The sequence below is a fragment of the Trachypithecus francoisi genome, unplaced genomic scaffold (genome assembly GCF_009764315.1).
Source record: "Trachypithecus francoisi isolate TF-2019V2 unplaced genomic scaffold, Tfra_2.0 Lachesis_group11, whole genome shotgun sequence".
Lineage (NCBI taxonomy): Eukaryota > Metazoa > Chordata > Mammalia > Primates > Cercopithecidae > Trachypithecus > Trachypithecus francoisi.
The window spans coordinates 128,944,097-128,971,324 of record NW_022681456.1 but is presented as its reverse complement, the minus strand read 5'-3'; the positions used below and the strand labels follow the sequence as shown (position 1 = coordinate 128,971,324).

The 27,228-nt window shown below is 50.2% G+C and overlaps 1 protein-coding gene across 3 annotated transcripts in view; it reads left to right on the top strand.

The window, feature by feature from the left end:
- The window catches only part of TEAD4 (TEA domain transcription factor 4), an 86,199-nt gene that overhangs the window by 23,060 nt on the left and 35,911 nt on the right, over positions 1–27,228 (top strand). For all 3 annotated transcript variants that reach the window (XM_033223196.1, XM_033223197.1, XM_033223195.1), the window contains one exon: positions 12,913–13,167. In XM_033223196.1, the coding sequence (XP_033079087.1) occupies positions 12,913–13,167 (255 nt within the window). The remainder of the gene's footprint in view (positions 1–12,912; positions 13,168–27,228) is intronic.

The window sequence follows — 27,228 nt, the reverse complement described above, 5'->3', positions numbered from 1 at the left end:
CCTGCTGGTCTGAGGTTGCCCTGGGGGCTACCCTGTAGCTTTTGGGTGGGGCTGAGGCAGAGTAGCGGCTCCTGGGCTGAGCCCTGAGAACCAAGTCTGGGATTATTTTTACTCCTCTGTTCACAGCGCATGGCCCAGCTCCATGATGCCATCTGTCCCCCGCCTCCGGCTCTCCCCTGGCAGGCCCTTCTGGGTCACTGTGGAGCACTTGGGGAAGGAGGGGGAGGCTGGTGCTGGCTTACCCCATTCCACGAGCCTCAGGGCAGGGCGCTGCGTGGGAGGTTTGCCTGGTGGCGGGAGGCAGCTGCCAGTCCCGGGACGTGGGCCGGGGGCAGATAGGAGAAGCTCGCCAGTGATGGCAGTGAACCTGGAGCACCAGGGACACATGGGGCTGGGAGCAACTCCATTTCGGTAACAAATCCTGTGGCCCAGGGCCTTGGATGACCTGCTGCCCTGCTTTTCCTGGGACAGACCCAATCCTGGGGACATGGAGTGCAGGTCCTCAGAAAACCCCACTCGTGGGGCAGGGTCTGGCATTAGGAGTCTTTGGTTCTCCCCACGTGTGTGTTTTGCTGGGCTGCGCTAGGCCCAGCTTCTGCAGGCACTGATGGTACCCACTTTACCAGGCCAGTCCAGCTCAGCTTGGGTGAAGGAAGGGGAATTCTGAGGAGGAGCAGGGCCCAGAGACCATAGGAGGGATCAGGTGGGGAGGGAGGTGGCAGCCCTTCTTTCCATCTCCTGACATCCTGGCCTCCGCCGCTCCCTCCACCTGACGCAGGGCATCCATCTGTACGTAGTGTCGGGTCCAGAAGAAAATCTAGGCTACAACCAGGACTTAAGAGACCTCAGGTATTAAAATGATTAATTAATTAAGTATTAATATTAGGCATTAGGGCTTAAGACTTTCCACTTGGCATTGTTTATGGCTCAATAATAATGAAGACAGTAAGAAATAGCTCTTTTTTTTTTTTTTCTGAGACGGAGTCTTGCTCTGTCTCCCAGGCTGGAGTGCAGTGGTGCGATCTTGGCTCACTACAAGCTCCGCCTCCCAGATTCACACCATTCTCCTGCCTCAGCCTCCCAAGTAGCTGGGACTACAGGCACCTGCCACCTCGCCTGGCTAATTTTTTGTATTTTTAGTAGAGGCGGGGTTTCACCGTGTTAGCCAGGATGGTCTCCATCTCCTGACCTTGTGATCCGCCCATCTTGGCCTCCCAAAGTGCTGGGATTACAGGCGTGAGCCACCGCGCCCGGCCAGAAATAGCTCTTATGAGCACTGACTGTGTCAGGCCCTACACTAGATGACATCTCACTATGTCATCTCTCCTGCGGGACAGCCCTCCAGGATGGATCAGTTCCCCAGCCTTCTGAGCCTCAGCCACACGTGAAAGTCTGCAACGTACTTTTAGAGGCCACTGGAGACTTCCAGGATGTGGGAGGGATGTGAACCACACATATATGCTAGCACAGAAGGGACACTGGATCCCAGTGAGGGCATCCTCCTTGTTTTACAGATGAGCAAAATGAGGCCCAGAGAAATGAGGTGGTTTGTCTGTGGTTGTGCAGTTAGTGGTAGAACTGGAACCAAAGCCAGGCTCTTGCTTCCCGTACATCACACTTCCATTCTACAAGCCTCCAAAATAAGCCGAAAAGGGATTTATGCACGATTCAAGCTCTTTTTCTGGTATGCCAAAATCCAGACATTCCCGAGGTTTCTTTTGTTTCCCAAAATTAAGCACAGAGCAATCTGTTCTCCCCACAGATAAATCATTATTCCACAATAACACTTAACAAATATCCCTTCGTTTGTTCGTTCTGTGTTCATCAGCTCTGCAGTGTGCTGCGGACTGCAGAGGAAGACAGCTGTCCCTGTCCCCATGGTGTGTAAAGGATGGTGGAGACCAGTGCTTACTGGGAGATGGGGGCTGGATATAGAAAGGCAGGAGTCTGCTAAGGTTGGAGTCATCTTCCCAGAGGACATGACGTGGCTGGACCTTAAGGCTGAGCAAGAGTTGGTCAGGTGAACAAGGAAAGGGGAGTTTCAGCACTTCCACCGGAGTGGAGGAAGCCTAGCATGTTGGGGGGTGATTTGGTGGGTGCCAAGAAGGAAGTACAGAGGGTGGTGCCTGTGGGCGGAAGGTATGGCCGGAGAACAGGGATCGGCAGATTCAAGCGCTAGAAAATCCCATCGTGGAGTACGTGGTGTTATCTTAAGAGCAAAGAAAAGGCATTGAAAATTTTTAGGTAGCGGCATCATGTGATCAGGTTTGCGTTTTAGAAAAATCACTCTGGCTGGAGTGAAGAGATTATGGAGCCTGAATGGGGTTGCCAGAGTCATCCAGATGTGCGTTGGTGGAAGCTTGGATTAGGGCTGTGAGATAGAGTAGATTTAGGAGACATTTCGGTGACAGAAAGACAGGATGTGGTCATTAACTAGATGTGGGAGCTATTAATAAGAGGGAAAAGTCAAAACATAGTCATGTGCTGCTTCATGAAGGGGAGGCCTCCTGAGAAATGTGTCTCTTGGCGATTTGATCCTTGTGCAAACATAACAGCATCGTTACACACACCTAGATGGTATAGCCTACGACGCACCCAGGCTGTATGGTATAAGCTGTTGCTCCTGGGCTGGAAATCTGTATGGCACGTGACTATACTCACTTCTATAGGCAACTGTAACACAATGGTAACTTAAGTGTTAGTATTTGTATATCTCAACATACCCAAACATAGAAAAGGTCCAGTGACAGTAAAATATAAAAGATAACTAATGGCACACCTGTATGGGGTTCACCATGAATGGAGCTTGCAGGACTGGAAGCTGCTCTGGGTGAGTCAGAGCGAGTGGTGAGTGAATGTACACTACTGATGGCTTTGCTGTATACTACTGTACACTAGGACATTACTGTAGACTTTATAAAAACAGATACTTAGACTACACTAAATGTATTTAAAATGTTGTTTCTTCAAGAATATATGAACCTTGGCTTTCTATAACTTTTTTACTTTTTAAACTTCTTAATTTTTTGATTCTTTTTTTTTTTTTTTTTGCTCTGTCGCCCAGTGGAGTGCAGTGGCCGGATCTCAGCTCACTGCAAGCTCCGCCTCCCTGGTTCACGCCATTCTCCTGACTCAGCCTCTCGAGTAGCTGGGACTACAGGCGCCCACCACCTCGCCCGGCTATTTTTTTTGTGTTTTTTTAGTAGAGACGGGGTTTCACCGTGTTAGCCAGGATGGTCTCAATCTCCTGACCTCGTGATCCGTCCGCCTCGGCCTCCCAAAGTGCTGGGATTACAGGCTTGAGCCACCGCGCCCGGCCAATTTTTAAATTTTTTTATGGTAACACTTAGCTTAAAATGCAAACACCTCACACCTGTAATCCCAGCACTCTGGGAGGCCAAGGCGAGCGGATCACGAGGTCAGGAGATCGAGACCATCCTGGCTAACATGGTGAAACCCTGTCTCTACTAAAAATACAAAAAAAAAAAAAAAAAATTAGCCGGGGGTGGTGGCGGGCACCTGTAGTCCCAGCTACTCGGGAGGCTGAGGCAGGAGAATGGCGTGAACCCGGAAGGCGGAGCTTGCAGTGAGCCGAGATTGCGCCACTGCACTCCAGCCTGGGCGACAGAGCAAGACTCCGTCTCAAAAAAGAAAAAAACAAAAAACCAAAAACGGAAACACATTGTACAGCTGTACAAAAAATATTTTCTTAATTTGTATCTTTATTCTATAAGCCTTCTTCAGTTTACAAAATCTTTTTTTTTTTGAGAGGGAGTCTTACTCTGTCCCCCAGGCTGGAGTGCAGTGGCACAATCTTGGCTCACTGCAACCTCCACCTCCCGGGTTTAAGCAATTCTCCTGCCTCAGCCTCTGGAGTAGCTGGGATTACAGGTGTGCATCACCACGCCCGTATTTTTAGTAGAGGTGGGGTTTCAGCATATTGGCCAGGCTAGTCTCGAGCTCCTGACCTCGTGATCCACCTGCCTTGGCTGTTTTTTTACTTTTTAACTTTGTTTTTAAAAACAGAGACATACCAGTCGGGCACAGTGGCTCACGCCTGTAATCCCAGCACTTTGGGAGGCAGAGGTGGGTGGATCACAAGGTCAGGAGTTCAAGACCAGTCTGGCCAACATGGTGAAAAAACACAAAAAATTAGCCAGACATGATGGCAGTTGCCTGTAATCCCAGCTACTCGGGAGGCTGAGGCAGAGAATTGAACCGGGGAGGCAGAGGTTGCAGTGAGCTGGGATCGCGTCACTGCATTACAGCCTGGGCAACAAGAGCAAAACTCCATCTCAAAAAAATAAAAAATAGTAATAAAAACAGAGACAAGCGTGCACAGTAGGCCTGCACAGCATCAGGATTGTCAGTATCACTGCCTTCCACCTGCACATTCTGCCCCACTGGGAACTCTTTAGGGGCAGTGACTCGCATGAAGATATCATCTCCTAGGGTAACAGTATCTTTTTCTGGAATGCCTCCCGAAGGGCCTACCTGAGGCTGTTTTACAGTCATTTTTTTTTCATAAATAGAAGGAGTACACTCTAAAATGATGATAAAGGCCGGCGCGGTGCTCATGCCTGCAGTCCCAGCCCTTTGGGAGGCCGAGGCGGGCAGATCACCAGAGGTCAGTAGTTCAAGACCAGCCTGGCCAACATAGTGAAACCGTGTCTCTACTAAAAATACAAAAAAATTAGCTGGGCATGGTGGTGCATGCCTACAATCCCAGCTACTCAGGAGGCCGAGGCACGAGAATCGCTTGAACTCAGGAAGCAGAAGCTGCAGTGAGCTGATACTGCACCACTCACTGCACTCCAGCCTGGGTGACAGTTAGACTCTGTCTCAAAAAATTAAAATTAGAGAAAACAGATATAATAGTAAAAAGATGATGAAAAGTATAGTATAGTATAGTAAATATATAAACCAGTAACATAGTCATTTATTAAGGATTGTGTACTGTACATAATTGTGTATGCTAGACTTGTGTGCCACAACAGGCAGCACAGTAGGTTTGTGTACACCAGTGCCACCAGACACACGTGAGGAATGTGTGGCTCTGCGACGGTAGGATGGCTCTGACATCACTAGGCAATAGGAATTTTTCAGCTCCATTGTCATCTTATGGGACCCCCTTTGAACGAACGTTTGGGGCTGACCGAAAGTTTGGTATGCAGTGCGTGGCTGCATTCCTAGCTTTCTGGTCTCTGTGTGGATAGTGGTTCATTTCCTGAGAGAGAGCCAAGGAGGAGGAACAGGATTGGAGGACAAGCTGAACACTTGGTTTTGGTCATGTTGAGTTTGAGGAGCTCTGGAGATTGATTAGAGATGCCTGGTAGGCAGTTGCTGTGAGGACCTTCACCTGAGGAAAGATACACAGATTTGGGGATTAAACCAATAAAGTGGGAATGCAAGCCTTGGGTGGGGATCCCCCCAGGAGTCTGTTTAGGGTTTAAAAAGAAGAGGTCAGGTCAGAACCCAGGGACAAATCTATGGAATGAATCTGGTGAAATATGGAGCCCAGGGAATATGGAGAAAGGGAGCCTGGAGCTGACTCAGAAGACTGCAGACTGCTCCTGCTTCTTCCATGTGTTTTCAGAATCAGCTTGTTAAGCTTTGTGGAAAACTGTGTGGAATTTTTTAAAATCACAATTTCAGGGCCGGGCACGGTGGCTCACACCTGTAATCCCAGCACTTTGGGAGGCTGAGGAGGAGGATCACTTGAGGTCAGGAATTCGAGACCAGCCTGGCCAACATGATGAAATCCTGTCTCTACTAAAAATATAAAAATTAGACAGGCGTGGTGGTGGCACGTGCCTGTTATCCCAGCTACTTGGGGAAGCTGAGGCAGGAGAATCACTTGAGCCTGGGAGGTGGAGATTGCAGTGAGCTGAGATCACGCCACTGCACTCCAGCCTGGGTGACAGAGCAAGGCTCCATCTCAAAAAAATAAAATAAAATAAAATAATCACAATTTATTGAATTTATGATTTATTTGGAGAGATTCAACATCTTTATAATATTGTTTTCCCATTCATGAGCACACAGTTTCTCTCCATTTATTTAAGTATTGTGACACTGTGAAATGTATACTGGGGGCCTGGCGTGGTGGTTCAGGTCTGTAATCCCAGCACTTTGGGAGGCTGAGGTGGGTGGATCACCTGAAGTCAGGAGTTCGAGACCAGCCTGGCCAACATGGTGAAACCCCGTCACTACTAAAAATACAAAAATTAGCCGGGAGAGGTGGCAGGTGCCTGTAATCCCAGCTACTCCGGAGGCTGAGGCAGGAGAATCGCTTGAATCTGGGAGGCAGAGGTTGCAGTGAGCCCATATTGTACCACTGTACTTCAGCCTGGGCCAAAAAAAAGCTCAAAAAAAAAAAAAAAAGATATATTGGGACTTCATTCAGTTTCGTGCGGTACAACGCCTAAAATCCTTGCAATCTTCAAAATGATGTGTCTTTTTGTGTGCTAATGAGTCGACTTAGGGCTTGCAGTCCCTAGGTAGCTTCAGGATGGGACCAGACTCCAGAAAGACCAAGGGCGGGATTAGAGGGGTGGAACTTTCAGCCACACCCTCCAGCCTCAGGGAGCTGAGAGGGGCTGAAGGTCAAGTTGATCACCCATGGCCAATAGTTTAATCAATCATGCCTATGTAATGAAGCCACCATGGACACCTAGAAGGACTGGGTTTGAGGAGCTTCCAGAAAGCTGAACACGTGGAGGGACCTGAAGGGTGGTGTACCTAGGAGAGAACATGGAAGCTTCTCCAACCTTCCCACGTGTCTTGCCCTGTGTGTCTCTACCCCTTGTGAGATCCTTTATAATAAACTGGTAAAGGTAGGTGGTGTTTCTCTGAGTTCTGTGAGTTACCCTGGCAGGTTAATTGATCTTCAGAAGAGGGTTATAGGAACCTCATCTATAGCTGGTGGGTCAGAAGCACAAGTAAAACAACCCAGGGCATGGGATTGGCATCAGAAGTGGGAGGCAGTCCTATGGAACCGAGCCCCCACCCTGTGGGATCTCCTGGCTTCAAGCAATCCTCCTGCCTCTTGACCTCCCAAAGTGCTGAGATTATAGGTATGAGCCACCATGCCCAGCCCTGTTTTTCAGTGAGGCTCTTGGATTGGCAAATTATCTATTTTTGTCTAAAAATGCCTCTGTTTGATCTTCACTCTTGAATGATTTTTTGTTTGGGTTTTAAATTCAAGATTAACAGATATTTTCTTTTAACAGTACGGTGACGTTATACTGAGTCTTCTAGTGTTACTGTTACGAAGTTTGCTACCAGTTTGTTGTTGTTGTTGTTTTTGAGACAGAGTCTCCCTCTGTCACCCAGACTGGAGTGTAGTGGCACAATGTGGGCTCACTGCAACCTCTACCTCCTGGGTTCAAGCGATTCTCATGCCTCAGCCTCCCAAGTAGCTGGGATTACAGGCGCCCACCATCACACCCAGCTAATTGTTGTATTTTTAGTAGAGACAGGGGTCTCACTATGTTGCCCAGGCTCGTCTCAAACTCCTGACCTCAAGCGATCCACCTGCCTTGGCCTCCCAAAGTGCTGGGATTATAGGCATGACCCACCACACCAGGCCAAGAAGTTCAATATCAGTTTAATAGTCCTTCCTTTCTAGATAATCTGCTCTTTTTCATTCTCCATGCTTTAAAGATCTCTGTTTTGGGTATTCTGCAGTGTCCCTATGTTATGTGTTCCTTTTATTTGAATTTATCCTGGTTAGGATTCAGCATGGTTCCTGAATTATTGGAGTCATCTCTTCTATTAATCTGGAAAATTGCCTGCTATTATCTCTTCCAATGTTGCTCTACTTTATTTATTTTCTATGTTCTCTTTTTCTGGAATTCTGATGTTGAATTGCCTTATTCTGTTCTCCTTGCTCCTTACTGTCATTTAAAAAATACATCTGGGTAATTTCCTCAGCTCTGTCTTCCAGATTGTTGCTTCTTTATCTAGCTGTATCTAACTTGTTAATCCCAACCATTGAATTTTTAATTTCAGTGACTAAAATGTTTATTTTTAAATGTTTGATGTAGTTCTTTTTCCAGCCTACTTTGTATTTTTGATAATATCTTGTTCTTTCCCGTATTTACAATTCTTTATTTAGGTCAATAATCATTTAAACATAATCTCTTCAGAGATTTTCCGCCTGGGACCACTGTTTATTTTTAAGAATTGACTGGAGGTTACTAAGCGACATAAAATTCAAATTTCAAATCCATTAAAGGGTTAATTTGTCCCTTGGTTACAAATTCTTTTTTATAAGAATTCTTTTTTATATCTAGAATTTAGGCTAAGACAGAGAATCTTTTTTTGTTTGTTTGTTTTTGTTTTTGTTTTTGAGATGGAGTCTCTGTTGCCTAGGCTGGAGTGCAGTGGCGCGATCTCAGCTCACTGCAACCTCTGCCTCCCAGGTTCAAGTCATTCTCTTGCTTCAGCCTCCCGAGTGGCTGGGATTATAGGCATGCGCCACTAAGCCAAGCTAATTTTTGTATATTTAATAGAGATGAGGTTTGCCATGTTGGCCAGCCTGGTCTTTAGCTGCTGACCTCAAATGATCCTCCCGCCTCAGCCTCCCAAAGTACATGATTATAGGCATGAGCCGTTTCGCCTGGCCCAGAGAATCTTCACTGTCACATTTTGTCAGTGTTTTACTGGCTCTCTGAGGATGTAGGTATAGTTCCCAGTTTTAGCTTCTCTGCATCTCTCCGGTCTAAGGTCTCATCTCTCAGCAGCCATTATAACCCAGTTGTGGCCAGGCATGGTGGCTGCCTCCATGGGAAGCCAAGGAGGGAGAGTTGCTTGAGGCTGGAAGTTCAAGACCAGCCTAGGTAACATAGTAAGACCTCTACAGTAAATACATAATCTCTACAATAAATAAATAATTAGCCAGACATGGTGGTGTGTGACTGGAGTCCCAGCTACTCAGGAGGTTGAGGCAGGAGGATCTCTTGAACCCATGAGTTCAGTGCTGTACTAAGCTATGATCTTGCCAGTGTGCTTCAGCCTGGGCGACAGAGCAAGACCCTGTCTCTAAAAAATAAAAAAAAATGGGCCGGGCGCGGTGGCTCATGCCTGTAATCGCAGCACTTTGGGAGGCCAAAGCGGGCGAATCACAAGGTCAGGAGATCGAGACCATCCTGGCTAACATGGTGAAACCCCGTCTCTACTAAAAATACAAAAAATTAGCCAGGCGCAGTGGCAGGCGCCTGTAGTCCCAGCTACTCGAGAGGCTGAGGCAGGAGAATGGCGTGAACCCAGGAGGTGGAGCTTGCAGTGAGCTGAGATCCGGCCACTGCACTCCAGCCTGGGCGACAGAGCGATACTCCGTCTCAAAAAAACAAAAAACAAACAAAACAAAACAAAATGTAAAAATTTAAAGTGATGAAAAATAAAAAACCAGCTTCCTCATTACTAAGGGAGCTTTGCTCGGTTGTTTCTAAATTTATTTATAGAGTGAGAGTTTTAAAATCATCTTATCTACTATATTGCCAGAAATTAAAGTTGACAACTCTTTCAAGTAGTTTGTTTTGGGCCGGGCATGATGGCTCACGCCTGTAATTTCAGCACTTTGGGAGGCCGAGGTGGATGGATCACCTGAGGTCAGGAATTTGAGACCAGCCTGGCCAACGTGGTGAAACCTCGTCTCTACTAAAAATACAGAAATCAGCTGGGTGTGGTGATGTGTGCCTGTAATCCCAGCTACTCCGTAGGCTGAGGTGGGAGAATTGCTTGAACTTGGGAGACGGAGGTTACAGTGAGCCGAGATTGCACCACTGCCCACCAGCCTGAGTGAAAGAGCAAGACTCCGTCCCCCAACAAAAAAAAAGACATTTGTTTTGTAAGTATAGAAAAATGTTTTCATGTTCAGAATAGAGTCAAGACCAGAATTTCTGGTAAGAGAATAAGCTAGTTTATTACTGATCAAGCGACTCTGCCCCCAGACAAACTCTAATGAAAACTGACTTTAACAGCCACAGAGACCACAGGCAATACTTGTTACACTAAAAAGGACAGTGACTCTGAAGGGCTGAGAACAAGACCTTGGCCTTCACCTTGGCCTCACTGCGCGACCTTGGGCACATCCTTAGGCCTTTGGGCCTCAGTGCCCTTTTCAGCAAGCTGAAGGAGCTGGTTTAGGTTTCCTTGTGGGAGGGGGGGATTCCGGCTTTTTTTTTTTTTTTTTTTTTTTGCGATGGAGTCTCGCTCTGCCGCCCAGGCTGGAGTGCGGCGGGACCATCTTGGCTCACTGCAACTTCTGCCTCCCGGGTTCAAGTGATTCTCTGGCCTCAGCCTCCTGAATAACTGGGATTACAGGCACCCGCCACCATACCCGGCTCATTTTTTTATTTTCAGTAGAGACGGGGTTTTGCCGTGTTGGCCAGGGTGGTCTCGAACTCCTGATCTCGAAATCCACCCGCCTTGGCCTCCCAAAGTGCTGTGATTATAGGCGTGAGCCACTGTGCCCGGCCGGTTCCTGCTTTAAGTATCAGTGGCTGTAACCTCTTTCCTACTGCATGTCTGCGCCAGCTGCTTTGCCAAGCTCCTTTTGACCTCTCCTCCTGGGATGTGCCTCCCACACTTAGCCCCTCCCTTCCCTCGACCCTCACCCCCACCCTCACAGCGCCTCTCTGTGAAGGACATTGTCCTTCTCACAGGCCATGGGTGGGAGATGAGGGGTTTGAGGGTATGGAGGGAGAGTGATAACCTAGGAACGCTCTGGGAGGTCCCACTTCAGAGGGTCTGAGGTGGAAGTGGTGAACTCAGGGGTTTAGACCCCCCGCCTGGGTTTGGGCTGCTGGACTGCATTGCTCCTCAAGGCTGGTCGGGGAGAAGGGATGGGCAAAGTGTGTGGTGGGGTGAGGTCCTCCTTTACAAGTGGACTCAGTGGCTGGGATGGGGAGAAGTTGGGGGTTGTGGGAGGGCTGTGGGAGGTACATGGTTCCCACCTGCTACTCATAACCCAAAAACTGCCTTAAGATGACTAGTATGTCCTGCTCTTTCATGAACCCCTGAGAACTATGTCTGGAAGCTTACAGCTTGGATGGCTGGAGCCGAGAGGTCACTGGATTTGTCTCATGTTAGGGGAAGGCGGGGTTGTGGCCATGAGCCTCCAGAGGCACCAGAAAGTCAATCCTGCCATTGCTCCAGTGTGTGAGGAGCTGCCCAGTTTCTTTTAGAAAGAGCCTGAGTCGAGAAGGGAACAGGAGAACAGTGACCTATATTATATTGTATATGCATTTTTTAAAATTTTTCATTGTGGTAAAAAAGACCACAAAATTTACCATCCTAACCCTTTTTAAGTATCCAGGTTGGTAGTATTAAGTATATTCACGTTGCTGTGCGGCAGACCTCCAGAAACTTCTTCATCGTGCAAAACCGAAACTCTACCCCTCAAGTCACAAGTCTCTGTTTCTTTCTCCCACCAGTCCCCTGGCAACCACCATTCTACTCTGTTTCTATTAGTTTGACCACTTAAAAACATTTTTTTTTTTTAACATTTTTAGTAAAGATGAAGTCTTGCTGACTCCTGGACTCAAATGATCTTCCTGCCTCAGCCTCCCTAAGTGCTGGGAGCCACTGCACCCTGCCAACTACTTTATTTTTATTGTACTGTATTTATTTATTTTGAGACAGCCTTGCTCTGTCACCCAGGCTAGACTGCAGTGGCGCAATCATGGCTCACTGCAGCCTTGACTTCCCAGGCTCAAGTGATTCTCCCCGCTCACCCTCCAGAGTAGCTGGGACTATAGGTGTGAGCCAGCACACCTGGGTAATTTTTTTTTAATTAATTTTTTGTAGAGATGGGGTTCCCCTATATTGACTAGACTGGTCTGAAACTCCTGGGCTCAAGGGATCCTCCTGCCTCAGCCTCCCAAAGTGCTGGGATTATAGGCATGAGCCACTGTGCCTGGCCTAATGTGACTGCTTTAGATACCTCGTCAGTGGAACCATGTAGTGTTTGAGTTGTTTTGTAACTGGTGTATTTCACTCAGCATAATGTCCTAATCAGGAGACTCTGCCCCCAGACAGAGTGCTGTGCTGCAGCACGTGTCCAGGTTGCCTTCCTTTTTAAAGCTTATATTTTGCTGTAAGTATAGACCCATTTTGTTCATCCGTTCATCCATTGATGGACATTTGGGTTGTTTCTACCTTTTGGCTCTTGTGAATAATGCTGCCATGAACGAGTGTGCAAGTATCTCTTTGAGACCCCGCTTTCCCTGTTTTTGGGTATATACCCAGATGTTGGGTCATATGATCTCGCTGTATCGCCCAGGCTGGAGTGTCATGGTGGGATCTCGGCTCACTGCAACCTCCGCTTCCCGGATTCAAGCGATTCTCCTGCCTCAGCCTCCCGAGTAGCTGAGATTACAGGTGCCTGCCACCACACCTGGCTAATCTTTGTATTTTTAGTAGAAATGGGGTTTCACCGTGTCGGCCAGGCTGGTCTTGAGCTCCTGACCTCAAGTGATCCACCTGTCTCAGCCTCTCAGAGTGCTGGGATTACAGGCGTGACCCACAGCGCCCAGCCTGCACAATTTTGCATTCCCACCAACAGTCCCCAGTATTTTGCATGCTTTTTGCCCAGTGTTGATTTAATGTCAGTGCATCCCTGGCACTGCGTCCTTGTCTCCTACTTCTCAGCCCTTGTCTGGGTTCCTAGAACCTTGATGTCAGGGAGTGCCTAGGTCATTGTGCTCATTCGACAGATGGGAGATGAGCTCTCCAGAGGAGAAATGGCCTGTTCAAGACCCCAGGCCTGATTCTCACAGACCTGTCACTTTATGCTTTGCTTCCTGAGCAAGTGATTTGGGCTCTGGCACTCCCTGGAGTACTGTCATCCTATGACCCACACAGTTCTTCCACTTCTCACTGGGGCTGTGGTTCCTGTCCCCACAGGTCCAACGGGCGCTCCTCCAAGCGGAGCCTTGGAGGGCAAGGCCGGCACCATTACCTCCAACGAGTGGAGCTCTCCCAACTCCCCTGAGGGGAGCAACGTCTCTGGGGGCAGTCAGGCGCTGGACAAGCCCATCGACAATGATGCAGAGGGCGTGTGGAGCCCGGACATTGAGCAGAGTTTCCAGGAGGCCCTGGCCATCTACCCGCCCTGTGGCCGGCGTAAAATTATCCTGTCGGACGAGGGCAAGATGTACGGTAAGGATCCTGTCAGGTTCAGCCCCGTACCGGAGACTGAGGCAAGGGGCCGACCCCGAAACCTTGGGGTTCCTGCCAGGCCGCGGAGGGAGATGGCCACTTGGGGCTTCGTCAGGTGGACACTGCTTTCTTCCTCCCTGGGCTCCCAGGGATGGGGGCATCTGAGGAGAAACCTGGGAGGGGGTGTGGAGGGTGGGGCACCTGGCGGTGAGCAGCTGTGGGAGTGGGAATCTTGGAGAGTTTGGGAAGGGTGAGTCTAGGTGGGGTAGAACGTCCCCCCAGAGCAGAATGTCCACCCCACAAGCTGTACCCCAGCAGGTGCCTGAGCACCAGGCTGCCCGCTTTGACTGTGAAGGATGCTGAGTCATCCCCTGTTTCCCTCATTCACTCACTCATTCCTGCAGCAGACACATGCCGGGCCTTCTGTGTGCCTGGTGTGGGTTGGGCAGGTGTGGTCCCAGCCCGTCATCTGGGGTGCGGGGAATGTGAACTCACATTCTGCCTTGCTCTGCAAGGCAGCCTGGAGAGCTCCTAGGAGAGGCAGAGTGCTGGAGACCAGCACTCCCCTAGGAAAGGCCTCCCCGGCCCGGCAGAGGGTCACCAGAAATGGCTTGATCTTTGTGAGTGACTGAGGTTGCAGAACACAACAGAAACTTCAGCACCACGTGGGAAGGACCGAGCAGGTGGCATGGGGCCACGATGACTTTTGGATGGAAGAGGGGGCATCTGGAAAAATGAAGCAGGGGCCAGGCATGGTGGCTCACTCAAGCCTGTGATTCCAGCACTTTGGGAGGCCAAGGTGGGAGGATCACTTGAGGCCAGCAGTTTGAAACCAGCCTGGGCAACAAAGCGAGACACCACCTCTAGTAAAAATTAAAAAAAAATTAGCCGGGTGTGGTGGTGCTAGCCTGTAGTCCCAGCTACTGGGGAGGCTGAGGCAGAAAGATCGCTTGAGGCCAAGATGTCAAGGCTGCAGTGAGCCGTGATTGCACTGTTGCACTCCTGACTGGGTGCCAGAGTGAGACCCTATCTCAAAAAAAAAAAAAAGAAAGAAAGAAGGAGAAATGAAACAAGAATGAAAACTGAATGGCTGTTGGAAGGCCCAGATCAGGCGTCTGTTCCCGTTGGAAAGCCCTCTGGGAACCCTAGCTCAAGACAGTGGTCTTGGGGCAGGATGAAGAGCCCTGAGTGGGTCTCTAAATGGCTGAAGTCAGTGACAACGAGGCCTCTGCCTGGTTTCCAACAGGGTAGCCCCAGACCAGCTGCCCACTCTCACGGGTTTCCATCCATTTCTCCTCTGCACCCAACGCTGGTGCCACCCCCACCACTGTTGCTTTGCTCAGCTTCCCCAGAGCCTCCCTTACTTCTGGGTCGGCCCTCCAGACCATCCCTGCTCTGACCACTTCTTGCTCTGGTGGTTGCTTATTTTTTCTTTTTCTTTCCTTTTTTTTTTTTTTTTTTTTTGAGACGGAGTCTTGCTCTGTTGCCCAGGCTGGAGTGCAGTGGTGCGATCTCAGCTCACTGCAAGCTCCGCCTCCGGGTTCATGCCATTCTCCTGCCTCAGCCTCCTGAGTAGCTGGGACTACAGGCGCCCGTCACCGTGCCCGGCTAATTTTTTGTATTTTTTTATAGAGACGGGGTTTCACCGCGTTAGCCAGGATGGTCTCGATCTCCTGACCTTGTGATCCGCCCGCCTCAGCCTCCCAGAGTGCTGGGATTACAGGCGTGAGCCACCGCGCCCGGCTTTTTTTTTTTTTGAGATGGAGTTTCATTCTTGTTGTCTAGGCTGGAGTGCAGTGGCGTAATCTTAGCTCACCGCCACCTCTGCCTCCTGGGTTCAAGCGATTCTCCCACCTCAGCCTCCTGAGTAGCTTGGATTACAGGCGTGCACCACCACTCCTGGCTAATTTTGTATTTTTAGTAGAGACAGGGTTTTTCCGTGTTGGTCAGGCTGGTCTTGAACTCCAGACCTCAGGTGATCCGCCCGCCTTGGCCTCCCAAAGTGCTGGAATTACAGGCATGAGCCCACTGTGCCCGGCTTTTCTTTTCTTTCTTTTTTTTATTTTTTTTGGAGCAATCTCGGCTCACTGCAGCCTCTGCCTCATGGGTTAAAGTGATTCTTCTGCCTCGCCCTCCCAAGTAGTTGGGTCTACAGGCATGTGCCACCACGCCCGGCTGATTTTTGTATTTTTAGTAGAGCTGGGTTCACCATGTTGGCGAGGCTGGTCTTGAACTCGTAACTTCAAATGATCGGCCTGCCTCATCCTCCCAAAGTGTTGGGATTACAGGCATGAGCCACTGCACTTGGCCTATTTTTTTCTTTTTTACAATTACGTATATTTTATGTGCATAGCTTAAAATGTAAAATTGTAGTACAAGGTTTAAAGCAGAAACAGAAGTCCTTTGGGCCTCTTCTGCTCATTCGCAAGTGCAACTTCCTAGATCTTCCTAGATGCCAACTCTTTCGTCTTTTTTTTTTTTTTTTTTTTTTGAGATGGAGTCTCGCTCTGTCGCCCAGGCTGGAGGGCAGTGGCATGATCTTGGCTCACTGCAAGCTCCGCCTCCCAGGTTCATGCCATTCTCCTGCCTCACTGTGCCTCCCAAGTAGCTGGGACTATAGGCGCCACCACCACGCCCAGCTCATTTTTGTATTTTTAGTGGAGATGGGGTTTCACCATGTTAGTCAGGATAGTCTCGATCTCCTGACCTTGTAGTCCACCTGCCTCAGACTCCCAAAGTGCTGGGATTACAGGTGTGAGCCACTGCGCCCCGCCTCATCTTTTTATTCTACCATGTGCATCTGTATTTCTTTTTTCTTTGAATCGGTATTTCTTTTTTTTGAGACAAAGTCTCGCTCTCTCACCTGTCGCCCAGGCTGGAGTGCAGTGGCACAATAGAGATGGAGTTTCACCATGTTAGCCTGGAGGGTCTTGATCTCCTGACTTCGTGATCCACCTGCCTCAGCCTCCCAAAGTGCTGGGATTAAAGGTGTGAGCCACCACACCTGGCTTTGCATCTGTATTTCTAAATAAAATACTTGAATGTGTTTGCGGCAGTTAAGATGAAGTTTGGCTTTAACAGATTCCGAATAGCAGTGGCTTATATAAGAGAAATTTCCTTCTCTCTCCTATAAATGTCTGGAGGGTAGATAGTCCAGGGAAGGTGTGGCAGCTCTGCGCCATGAAGCTCTCAGGGACCCAGATGCTTCTGTCTTGTGGCTCATGAGCATGACTTCCATTGTGAATATTCCCTTAAGGCCCACGCAGCTGCTTCGGTTCCAGGAGTTACACTGCAGCTAGCAGACAGGAGAATGGGATGAAGAAGAGTGACCTGGCTACATTTAAGGAAGACACTGGGAAACTAACCCCTGGTATATTTACTGTCCAGAACCCAGTCTTGTGACCGTATTTAGGAGCAAGAGGCATTGGAAAATCCAGCAATGCACTGCCATAGCCAGGTGCATACGACCATGCCTGGCTAATTGTAAAGTTTTTTATAAAGTCCAGGCACAGTGACTCATGCCTGTAATTCCAGCACTTTGGGAGGCCGAGGCGGGCACATCACCTGAGGTCAGGAGTTTGAGACCAGCCTGGCCAACATGGTGGAACCCCGTCTCTACTAAAAATACAAAAATTAGCCAGGCATTGTGGCGCGTGCCTGTAATCCCAGCTACTTGGGAAGCTGAGGCAGGAGAATCGCTTGAACCCAAGAGGCGGAGGTTGCAGTGAGCTGAGATTGCACCACTGGTCTCCAGCCTGGGTGACAGAGTGAGACTTACAGGCTACAGATGACAGATCACAGAATGAGAAAAGTAAAAAATAAATATAAAATAAAAAATAATTTTTTTTTTTGAGACGGAGTCTTGCTCTGTTGCACCAGGCTGGAGTGCAATGGCGCTATCTCGGCTCACTGCAATCTCCGCCTTCTGGGTTCAAGCGATTCTCCTGCCTCAGCCTCCCAAATAACTGGGATTACAGGCGCCTGCCACCCAGGCACCCAGCTAATTTTTGCATTTTTAGTGGAGATGGGGTTTCACCATCTTGGTCAGGCTGGTCTCGAACTCCTGACCTCAGGTGATCCGCCCGCCTCGGCCTCCCAAAGTGCTGAGATGACAGGTGTGAACCACAGCACCTGGCCAAAGTAAATATTTTCTCGAGATGATGCCTCACTGCCTTGTGTAGGCTGGTCTTGAACTCCTAGGCTGAAGCCATCCTCTTGTCCCGGCCTCTCAAAAGTGCTGGGATTACAGCCGGCCTTCTGCCCGGGCCACCTGCCCGGCCTTCCTGTCGTTTTTGATTAAACTTATATATTCGAGACTTTAGTATCTTTACAAAGTAAACATTGGTCACAGCTGTTCCATATAGTTTTACGTTTCTTTTCCCACACAGCTTTTTGGTTTTCCTGAAGATAATGTTCTTGATTTTTTTCATTTGGTCACTTGTTTCTACACCTATCATTAGTTTATCTTCAAACTGTTCAGAAAAGAGTAAAATTCTCACTCTTTTTTTCTTTTTTTTTTTCTTCGTTTTAAGAGACAGGATCTTGCTCTGTCATCCAGGCTGGAGTGCAGTGGCATAGTCATAGCTCACTGCCTCACTACAGGCTCTACCTCCTGGGCTCAAGCAATCCTGCCACCTCGGCCTCCCGAGTGGTTAGGTCTACAGGCAAGCATCACCTTGCCTGGCTACTTTTTTTATTTTTTGTGGAGACGGGGTCTTGCTGTGTTGCCCAGGCTGTTCGTGAACTCCTGCGCTCAAGCAGTCCTGCCTGGGCCTCCCAGAGTGGTGGGATTACAGGAGTGAGGCACTGCACCTGGCCTAAAATTCTCTTAACATGGTCCAGTATACCAGGTGACCTAAGATTTTTTTTTCCTAAAAGCAAGCCTCCCGGAGGCCGCTGCCCTCCTGCTTTATTCTGTGCCAGATGCCCCCTAGGCCTGTTGCACAAGTGTCATTCTGCGATTTTCATGTTTTTTTTTTTTTATTTTTATTTTTTAGATGGAGTCTCACTCTGTCGCCCAGGCTGGAGTACAGTGGCACTATCTTGGCTCACTGCAACCTCCACCTCCCAGGTTCAAGCAATTCTCCTGACTCAGCCTACCAAGTAGCTGGGATTACAGGTGCCTGCCAGCACGCCCGGCTAATTTTTGTATTTTTAGTAGAGACGGGGTTTCACCATGTTGGCCAGGCTGGTCTCGAACTCCTGACCTTAGATGATCCATCTGCCTCGGCCTCCCAAAATGCTGGGATTACAGGCGTGAGCCACTGCAGACTCAGGGTCCCAGCAGACCCGGCCATCCTGGGATTTTCTTCCTCTGCATCCTGTGAAGTCCCTTCCACTTCTACTTGTGAAGTTTTGCTTCTTACTTTTAGTGCCTGGGGAAACGTCATGGGGGAGACAGCTGTGTGTGGAGCCCCTGGGGTGCCTGGTGTGGTGTTGGGTGCTTTGCAGAAGTTGTTCCCATTTGACCAGGAAGGACGCAGCCTCTGGGACCCCCAGGCTCTTTCCTCTGCTTTGGTGGAGGAGCGGATGGCTATAGATTATGAGCTTAGGTATGAAATGAGAAAGGGCAGGGGGAGTGCAGGGAAGGGCAAGCGGCTTGGCTGGGGAGCCGTGGTGTGTGCCCTGACCCTTTACAGGCCAGGTCTGTGTGCTTTAGAGGCAGAGATGGGCTGGAAATCGTAAGTGTGCATGAGGCATCCAGCAAGGGGCAAGGACGGAGGACGCTGCAGGTGTCTGGGAGGGTCCCGTGGAGATGCCAGAATGCGGTAAATCAACAGACGTCTGTGGAATTGAGCATGCCTGGGGACCAAGGGCTTTGAGTACTTGCTTTTTTTGGGGGGGAGTGTGTATGTGTTTGTAAAAATATACGTAACATTTTCCGTTTTAATCATTATAGTTTTTCAGCTTATAGTTTGATGGCATTAAATATATTCACATTGATGTACAGCCATTACTACCACCCATCACCAGAAATATTTCATTTCAAAGTGAAATTCTTTACCTTTTAAACAATAATTCCCCATTCTCGCCATCCTCCCCACCCTCCAGCCCTGGCAACCACCGTTCTGCTTTCTGTCCTTATGGGTTTGACTAAAGCTTTAATTACCTCATATAAGTGGAGTCATAAAACATTTGCCCTTTTGTGACTGGCTAATTTCACTTAACACAAGGTCCTCCACGTTTATCTGTATTGTAACCTAGGTCAGAGTTTCCTTCCTTTTTAAGGCTGAGTAATATTCCACATTTTGTTTATCCGTTCGTCTGCTGATGGACACTTGGGTGGATACTTAGTTTTATTTAGTTCTTATAGGTAGATGTTTCTGAACCCGCTTCACATATAAAGATATTGGGGTTAAGAGACTGTGACCAAGCCTGGGGAAGCGCCAGGCTGTGGATCTCTGGCAGGCCTTGGGTTGGAATTCTCTTTGGCAGGAGCGAAGCCACTGACTCGGGAAAGCAGACTGAAAATGGTTTGGCAAACTGTCCTGGCCATGTTGGCATCTCGGATGCTGCTCCTCCCCTGTGCTGAGACCCGGGGAGGGGTATGGGGTGGGGACGCTCGGGAGGGCCTGGAGGAAGAGCGAGGAGGGGCAGAGGCACTGCTTCCCTATGCTTCTAACACGCCAGCGCTCCCAGCATCCTGGGCATCCGTGATCTTTCGGTCCTTTCAAGGGTCCCTTCAAGGAAGGAGGAATGGCATCTCTGCTTACACGTGCAGAAATGGAAGTTCAGGGAAGCCAAGAGTTTCTCCCAGCCTCTCAAGTCGGAAGTGGAGAGTGGGGCTTTAACCCAATTCTCCTGCCTCCGAGCTTGGCGCTCTTCTGTCAACTGCATGGCCTTGCTCCTCTACTCCCTGGCCCTGGCTCCAGGTGGGTCAGGCCCTGGGCAGGGCCCTGCTGTACTGCAGGCTCTGACAACCGCCCAGCCCCCACAGCACCTGTCCTGCATGAGAATAGGTTCTGCTGGGATCCAGACACCCGCTCACCCCGTCTCTTCTTACCAGTCCCGGGGGCCGAGCCAAGTTAGGACTGCGTGGGGACTGATGGAGGGCTGTCAGCAGGCAGAGCGGCTCAGCCCGGCTGGGAGCTATAGATAGCTCTGAGCTCACCCCCAGTGTGTGGGATGGGCCCTCTGGGAGGCCGAACGGGAGGCCAAGCTGAGAGCTGACTCAGACCTAAGCTCACCGTGGCTGCTCCCCTCCTGTCTTCTCATCTTCCCCTCGGGGACCTGCGCCTCCCATCCTCTGTGTACCCCAGCCCCATTCTGAGCCCCCAGCTGCTTCCAGCATTTCCAGAGCTCTGGTCTTTTCTCACCCCTCACTTCCCTGCATCCAAAGGCCACCCGTCCCTTTCCAAATGGACTGGCCCGGTGGGGTATGGGGGGGGGCCTGAGAGGATGACTCCTGACCTGGGGACCTGGCCTTAGCTGTTTGAGGACAGGGGTTAGGCCTGTGGCCATGACACATCCAGCATAGGACACGCTGACCAAGGCCAGGCAGACATGCAGATGACATGCAAAGCAGCATGACAGATTAACACCTGCTATTTCTGAGCTGAGTCTCCCACGCTTGTTGGCTCCGGCCCTCCCCTTGAGCACCTCTCACCCTCGTGGGCCGGCTCCCGGGCCCGGGGTGCTTGCCTTCTCCTGCTCACGGCCACTTTCATTTCTGCCCTGTCACTGTGTGACCCTCCCCCTGGCACAGCCAATGCTGGCCACTCTGACCTCCTTTGGCCAGGCTCGCAGTCGGCCTAGCCTAGCATGCAGGTGGTGGGATTTGAACAACTTCTCACCCCCTTCTGCCTGCTCCTCGCCTTCCCCACTCCTCACACTCAGTGCTGGCCAGGTGGGCTCGCGTCCCGCCTCCTGCTCTCTGGAGGGCTGTAGCTAGCTCTGGGGTTTCCTCTGCATTCGTCCCTTTCTGCCTCCTATGCTTCTCACCTTCCTGAGGTTGCCCTTGACTTTCTCGAGTCTTCCTACCTCTTCTTTTCCCTGCCTCTCTCTCTCTGCTTCTTCCCTCCTGTGTCCCAGGTGGGCCATCCTATTAGCGGCTGTCAGCTCTCATTAAGCGCCCAGCCCCCCTGGGCAGGCCGTACTGAGGCCGTGTGGTCTCTACTCTCCACGACTTCATGGTCTCATGAGAGGGGCAGGAGAACCTCTCTGGACAGTTAGCCACCTGGGCAGACACCAGGGTTGTCCGCAGCCAGTATTAACCAGGTTTATCTTGGGAGTTGTCTCGAAGGAAGCGGAGCTGAGGGTGGGTGCTTGTCTTGGTCTGTTTTCTGTTGTTTCTAACAGAATACCTGAAACTGGGTCATAAAGAAGAAGTTTATTCCTTACAGTTACAGAGGCCAGGAAGCTCCAAGGTCAAGGGGTTGCTTCTGTGAGGCCCTTCGTGCTGGAGGGGACTCTGCAGAGTCCCAGGTAGTGCAGGCATCTCGTGGCGAGGGGGCCGGGTGTGCTTGCTCAGGCCTCTTCTTCCTCTGAGATAGCCCCCAGTCCCACTCCCGTGCTAACCCATTAGCCCATTAATCCATGAGTGGGTTAATCCATCATGAAGGCAGTGCCCTCAGGGCCATATCATTCCTTAAAGGCCCCACCTGTCAATACTGCCACATGGGGGATTAAGTTTCAACATGAATTTTGGAGGGGACAGATACTCAAACCATAGCAGTGCTCCAGGCAAGGGGGCCGAGAGGTTGTGAGTATCCGCCTAGAGGCGGGACTTTGCACGGTGGGTTTGGGGGACCTGATGGAGGGTCTGGGCAAAGCACTGTTGATTCATCAGACTGTCAGAGGTGAAGGGATCCCTTCGTTTTGTGGATGAGTCACACAACTATTAAGAGGCAGAACCGGAACCGGACGCGGGCTGAGTTTGGGAGTGGAGCAGGTCGAGGGGTCTGTTCACAAAGGCGATGGGACAGAGATTAGGAGTCTCACCTGAGCTCCTGCCCCCACTTCTTCACCATGGTGTCATCCGCGGGATTCTCTGCACCTCTTTGCTTTGTTGCGTTGTGGGTTTCCAGCTGCTCCCGTGCTCCTCCCTACGGCCTACAACCCTGGCTTCAGGTGCCTGGAGGCCTGATGATGGAGTGTTCGAATCTACTCTGCCCCGAGAGCTGGTGTGACCTTGGGCAAGTTATTTAACGTCCTTGGGCTTCACTTTCCTTTTGTAAAGTGGAAGTCATAATACTACTGCCTTTGTGGGGATGTTTTGGTTTTATTTTATTGTGAAAAAATATACATCACATAAAATTAACCATTTAAGCCATTTTTATGTGTGCAGGTCAGTGGCATTAAGTACATTCACCTTTTTGTCCAACCATCATCACCATCCATTTCCAGAACTTTTCCATCATCTCAAATAGAAATTCTGTACCCATTAAACAGTAATTCCCTATTCCCCTCTGCCCTAGCCGCTGGTAACCTGTTCTCTTTTCTTTCTCTATGATTTGCCTATTCGAGGCGTTTCATAAAGGTGGAATCAAGCCAGCCGCGGTGGCTCACGCCTGTAATCCCAGCACTTTGGGAGGCCGAGGCGGGTGAATCAAGAGGTCAGGAGTTTGAGACCAGCTTGGCCAACATGGTGAAACTCCGTCTCTACTAAAAATATAAAATTACAAAATTAACTGGGTATGGCGGTGCACACCTGTAATCCCAGCTACTCCGGAGGCTGAGGCAAGAGAATCTCTTGAACCCGGGAGGCGGAGGTTTCAGTGAGCTAAGATCATGCCACTGCACTCCAGCCTGGGTGACAAAGCGAGACTCTGTCTCAAAAAAAAAAAAGTGGAATCAGACCAGGTGTGATGGCTCACACCTGTAATCCCAGCACTTTGGGAGGCCAAGGTGGGCAGATCACGAGGTCAGGAGTTCGAGACCAGCCTGGTCAACATGGTGAAAACCCGTCTGTACTAAAAATACAAAATTACAAAATTAGCTGGGTGTGGTGCACACCTGTAATCCCAGCTACTTGGGAGGCTGAGGCACGAGAGTTGCTTGAACCTGGGAGGTGGAGGTTGTAGTGAGCTGAGATCGCGCCACTGCACTCCATCCTGGATGACAGAGTGAGACTCCGTCTCAAAAAAAAAAAAGAAAAAGAAAAATGGAATCATACAGTATTTCCCCTTTTATGTCTGGCTTATTTCACTTGGCATAATGTCTTTAAGGTTCATCCATGTTGTAGCGTGTGTTAGAATTTCCTTCTTTTTAAAGACTGAGTAATATTCCATTGTATGGATAGACTGCATCTTGCTTCTCTGTTCACCTGTGGATAGACATTCGTATTGCTTCTACCTTTTGACTACTATGACTCATACTGCGATGAACACTGGTGTACAGGTATCCTGAGTCCCTGCTTTCAGTTCTTGTGGGATTGGAATTGCTAGCTCATATGGTAATTTTATGTTTAAGTTTTTGAGGAACCACCAAACTATTTTCCACAGCAGCTGCATCATTTTACATTCCCGCCAGCAATGAACAAAGGTTCTGATTTCGCACATCCTCATCAACACTTGTTATTTTCCATTTTTTGGATCATAGCCATCCTAGCGGGTGTGAAGTGCTATCTTATGGTTTTTGATTTGCATTTCCTTAATGATTCGTGTTGCAGAGCATCGTTTCATGAGGTTATTGGAATAAGACCTTGCCTTCTAGTATAGTAGCAGGGATGAGAGCACACAGCAGGTGCCAAATGCACAGCACAGGGGTGAAGGGAACATGCACCTGCCCTCAGGGAGCTCACGGCATGGTGGGGGAGCGTGACTAGGACAGAGACTGAGACAGGAATGGGCATGTCCTCTTGGGTGGGGAGCCGGGCTGGCTTCTTGGTGCTTCCTGGGGCTGTGGCCTCGAAGCCTGGCTGATTTCACAGAAGCCTCAGAGCCCTCCAGGGACAATGGTAGGAACAGCTCGAATGTCAGGCCCAGTTGCTGCCTTCTCAGGCTTCAGTCAGAAGTTCCTTCTCCACAAATAGCCTCCTCCTCCAGCCCCAGGTGTTTATGGCTTCAGTTGATCCCTGGATAGCTGCACACCCCCACACACATCCCGGCCCCCATTTCCAGGCCACTGGGGATTAGGGTGGGGCAGGGAGGATGGGCCCAGTCTCCTCTCCCTGAGCCCCGACCTGCAGGGGTGCAATGTGGCACTTGCTCGCTCCACCGAGGCCTACAGTGAACCAAAGATGTCCATGTGTGCTTCCACCCGCTCTTTGGTGGGGAGGTTGTGCCCTCAGATCCTCAGTCCTTTTCAAGTTTGAAAGCCAGTAGCATTCACTATAACAGGGCTTCGTTAAAAATATTGACAATACTCGCTGACCTTGCTGGCCCTCTGCTGAGTGGTGGGTGTTTTACTTACTCCATGCCATTTAATAGTTTATGGCCTGGGGGGTGGGCTGCCATGGAGAGAGGGGACTCGGCGCAGAGGAAATGAGATACAGAAATGACCTAGCCCAGGCAGGATTGTGCAGCTGGGGTAACGATTTTAGTGGTGCTATGTGACGGCAGGTGTGTGTGAGGCTGGGTGTGGGGCTAGGAGAAAGCGGAGATTCCTCGTGGACGGACGCTGCCTAGGGAATGCTCCATCCTCAGCCTTTGGGCCAAGGCTCCTGTTTCTCCATGGGCAGCCTTCGCCCCTGGTGGGGTGGGGCCGTGGGTGTGAGGGGTGTGAGCTGGGGCTGCTAGACATATGTCCTCTGACAGATGGGCCACGGTCTGCCAGGGTTGTCCTTCCCAGCCCCACCCAGGCCTGCCCTGGGGTTGGCGGAGGCCACCTGCCGCATTGCAATGCGCAGCTGCCTGACTGGCCTCCTCCTTCCCCAGCCTGTGTTCTCAGCCACCAGAGGGAGAAGGCCTGCAGTTATGCAGCTAGGGGCAGAGCTGGGACAAGGACAAGCCTTCCCACCGCCACCACCTCAGCGGGGTGCCTTACAGGTTTCTCACTGCCATGGCCCTTTGCTGGTCTTCACTCTGGTTCCCACGCTCTGCCTGTAGGCCCATATTCCCTACTCCCTTCTGCGCTTGCCCCTGACTCTGGGAGCCTCCTGGTGTCTATATGATCCAGGATACGTTGGCTTCCACCAGCTCTGGGTACCACTGTCCATGAGTGGTGGGCAGGACTGCAGGTCCAAATAGTCAGATCTCCCTCCAGGACCTTACTTCATGCAGAGACTTAGGAACTGGGGGATTGATCCAAAGGGGAGGAGCAGCATCGTCCCTTGCAGAGGAAGCTCAGCCCTGTTGGGGGAGCACACCCTAGGGGGAAACAGCCAGCAAGTAGGAGTCTCAAAGCATTGGGGACAGCCTTAGAAAACACCTTCTCGTGGTGCCTGGGACACTAGCAAGCCATGAGACGATAAATAAGTCATTTCCCCTCTCTGGGCTTCCGTTTCGTCTTCATCAGGCTAAACAGGACCTCTAGAGTCACGTGGTCCAGCCCTGCTTCTAAGAGAAGTGGCCTCCAGTTCCCTGTTCATTCGGAGTGGTGCCATGCAGTCATCACAGATGGGCACTGGCGCCAGACTGCGTGGACCCGAATCTCAGCCACCTGCTTGCCTGTGACACTGAGGACATGTCTCAACCTTGCTGTTTCCCTGTCCGTGGTGGATGACAGCACCACCCTCATGGAGCTGTTGTGAGGATCGAAAGGGTGATTGCAGATAAGCTGTCCCAGGATACATATCCATGTCTGCACAGATACTTGTACTGAGGAGGTGTGCAGCAAGTGTTCACTGTCATTAACGTTGTCACCGGAGTGACAGGCCACAGCGGCTCCCTCTGTGTGTAAAGCCTGGATTAGATGCCAGCTGGCCTGGAGGCAGTGAAATGGCTTCGTTGACTTCTAGAGCACCCTTGGTGGCAGGAAGGGAGCTGCCTGGTTCCCCTTGGCTGAAACACCCACAGACACCCCACTCTTCACTCCCCCGCAGGGGGTTCTCAACTGCCGGCATCACCCCTGACCAGCACAGTGAGGCTGGAGGGTCTGAGATGAGCCAGCAAGGGAGAGGAGGTGGAAGCTCCCCAGACAGCCAGGGGGAAAACACAACTTTCACAGATACAAACCTGGAAGACAGTATGCCGAGTGAAATCTACCAGACCCAGAGGGACAGATGCCCGGAGGGCTCACTCAGAGGTGGAATCCCAAACAGCGGAGCTCACAGCAGAGAGTAGAAAGGTGGTTACTGGAGGCTTGGGCGGGCGCGACGGGGAGGGGTTGGTCAAAGAATATAGTTTCAGTTAGATGGGGAAATGTTTTTGGTTTTTAGTTTTTGTTTTTGTTTGTTTGTTTTAGACAGGGTCTTTCTCTCCCTGGCAGAAGTGCAGTGGTGTGATCACAGCTCACTGCAGCCTCAACCCCCTGGACTCAGGTGACCCTCCTGCCGCAGCTTCCTGAGTGGCTGGGACTACAGGCATGTGCCACCACACCTGGCTAATTTTTATTTTTATTTTTATTATTTTTTTATTTTTTTTGACATGGAGTCTCACTCTATCGCCCAGATTGGATGCAGTGGCATGATCTTGGCTCACTGCAAGCTCCGCCTCCCGGATTCACGCCATTCTCCCGCCTCAGCCTCACGAGTAGCTGGGACTACAGTTGCCCACCACCACGCCCGGCTAATTTTTTTGTATTTTTAGTAGAGACTGGGTTTCACTGTGTTAGCCAGGATGATCTTGATCTCCTGACGTTGTGATCTGCCCGCCTCGACCTCCCAAGGTGCTGGGATTACAGGCGTGAGCCACCGTGCCCGGCCTTATTTTTATTTTTTTGCAGAGATGGGGTGGGGTCTCACTGTGTTGCCCAGGCTGATCTTGAATTCCGGGGCTTGGGTGATCTTCCTGCCTCAGCCTCCCAAAGAGCTGGGATTATAGGTGTGAGTCATGACGCCCAGTCAAGGAGGAATGTTTTTGGAGACCTATTGCCCAGCATGGGGACTACAGCAAAAAATAATATATTGCATTTTTCGAAAGTGCTAAGAAAGTAAATTTCATGTTCTCATCATGAAAAATGATAAGTATTTGAAATGATGGACATGTTAATTAGTTTGATTTAATCATTCCACATTATATA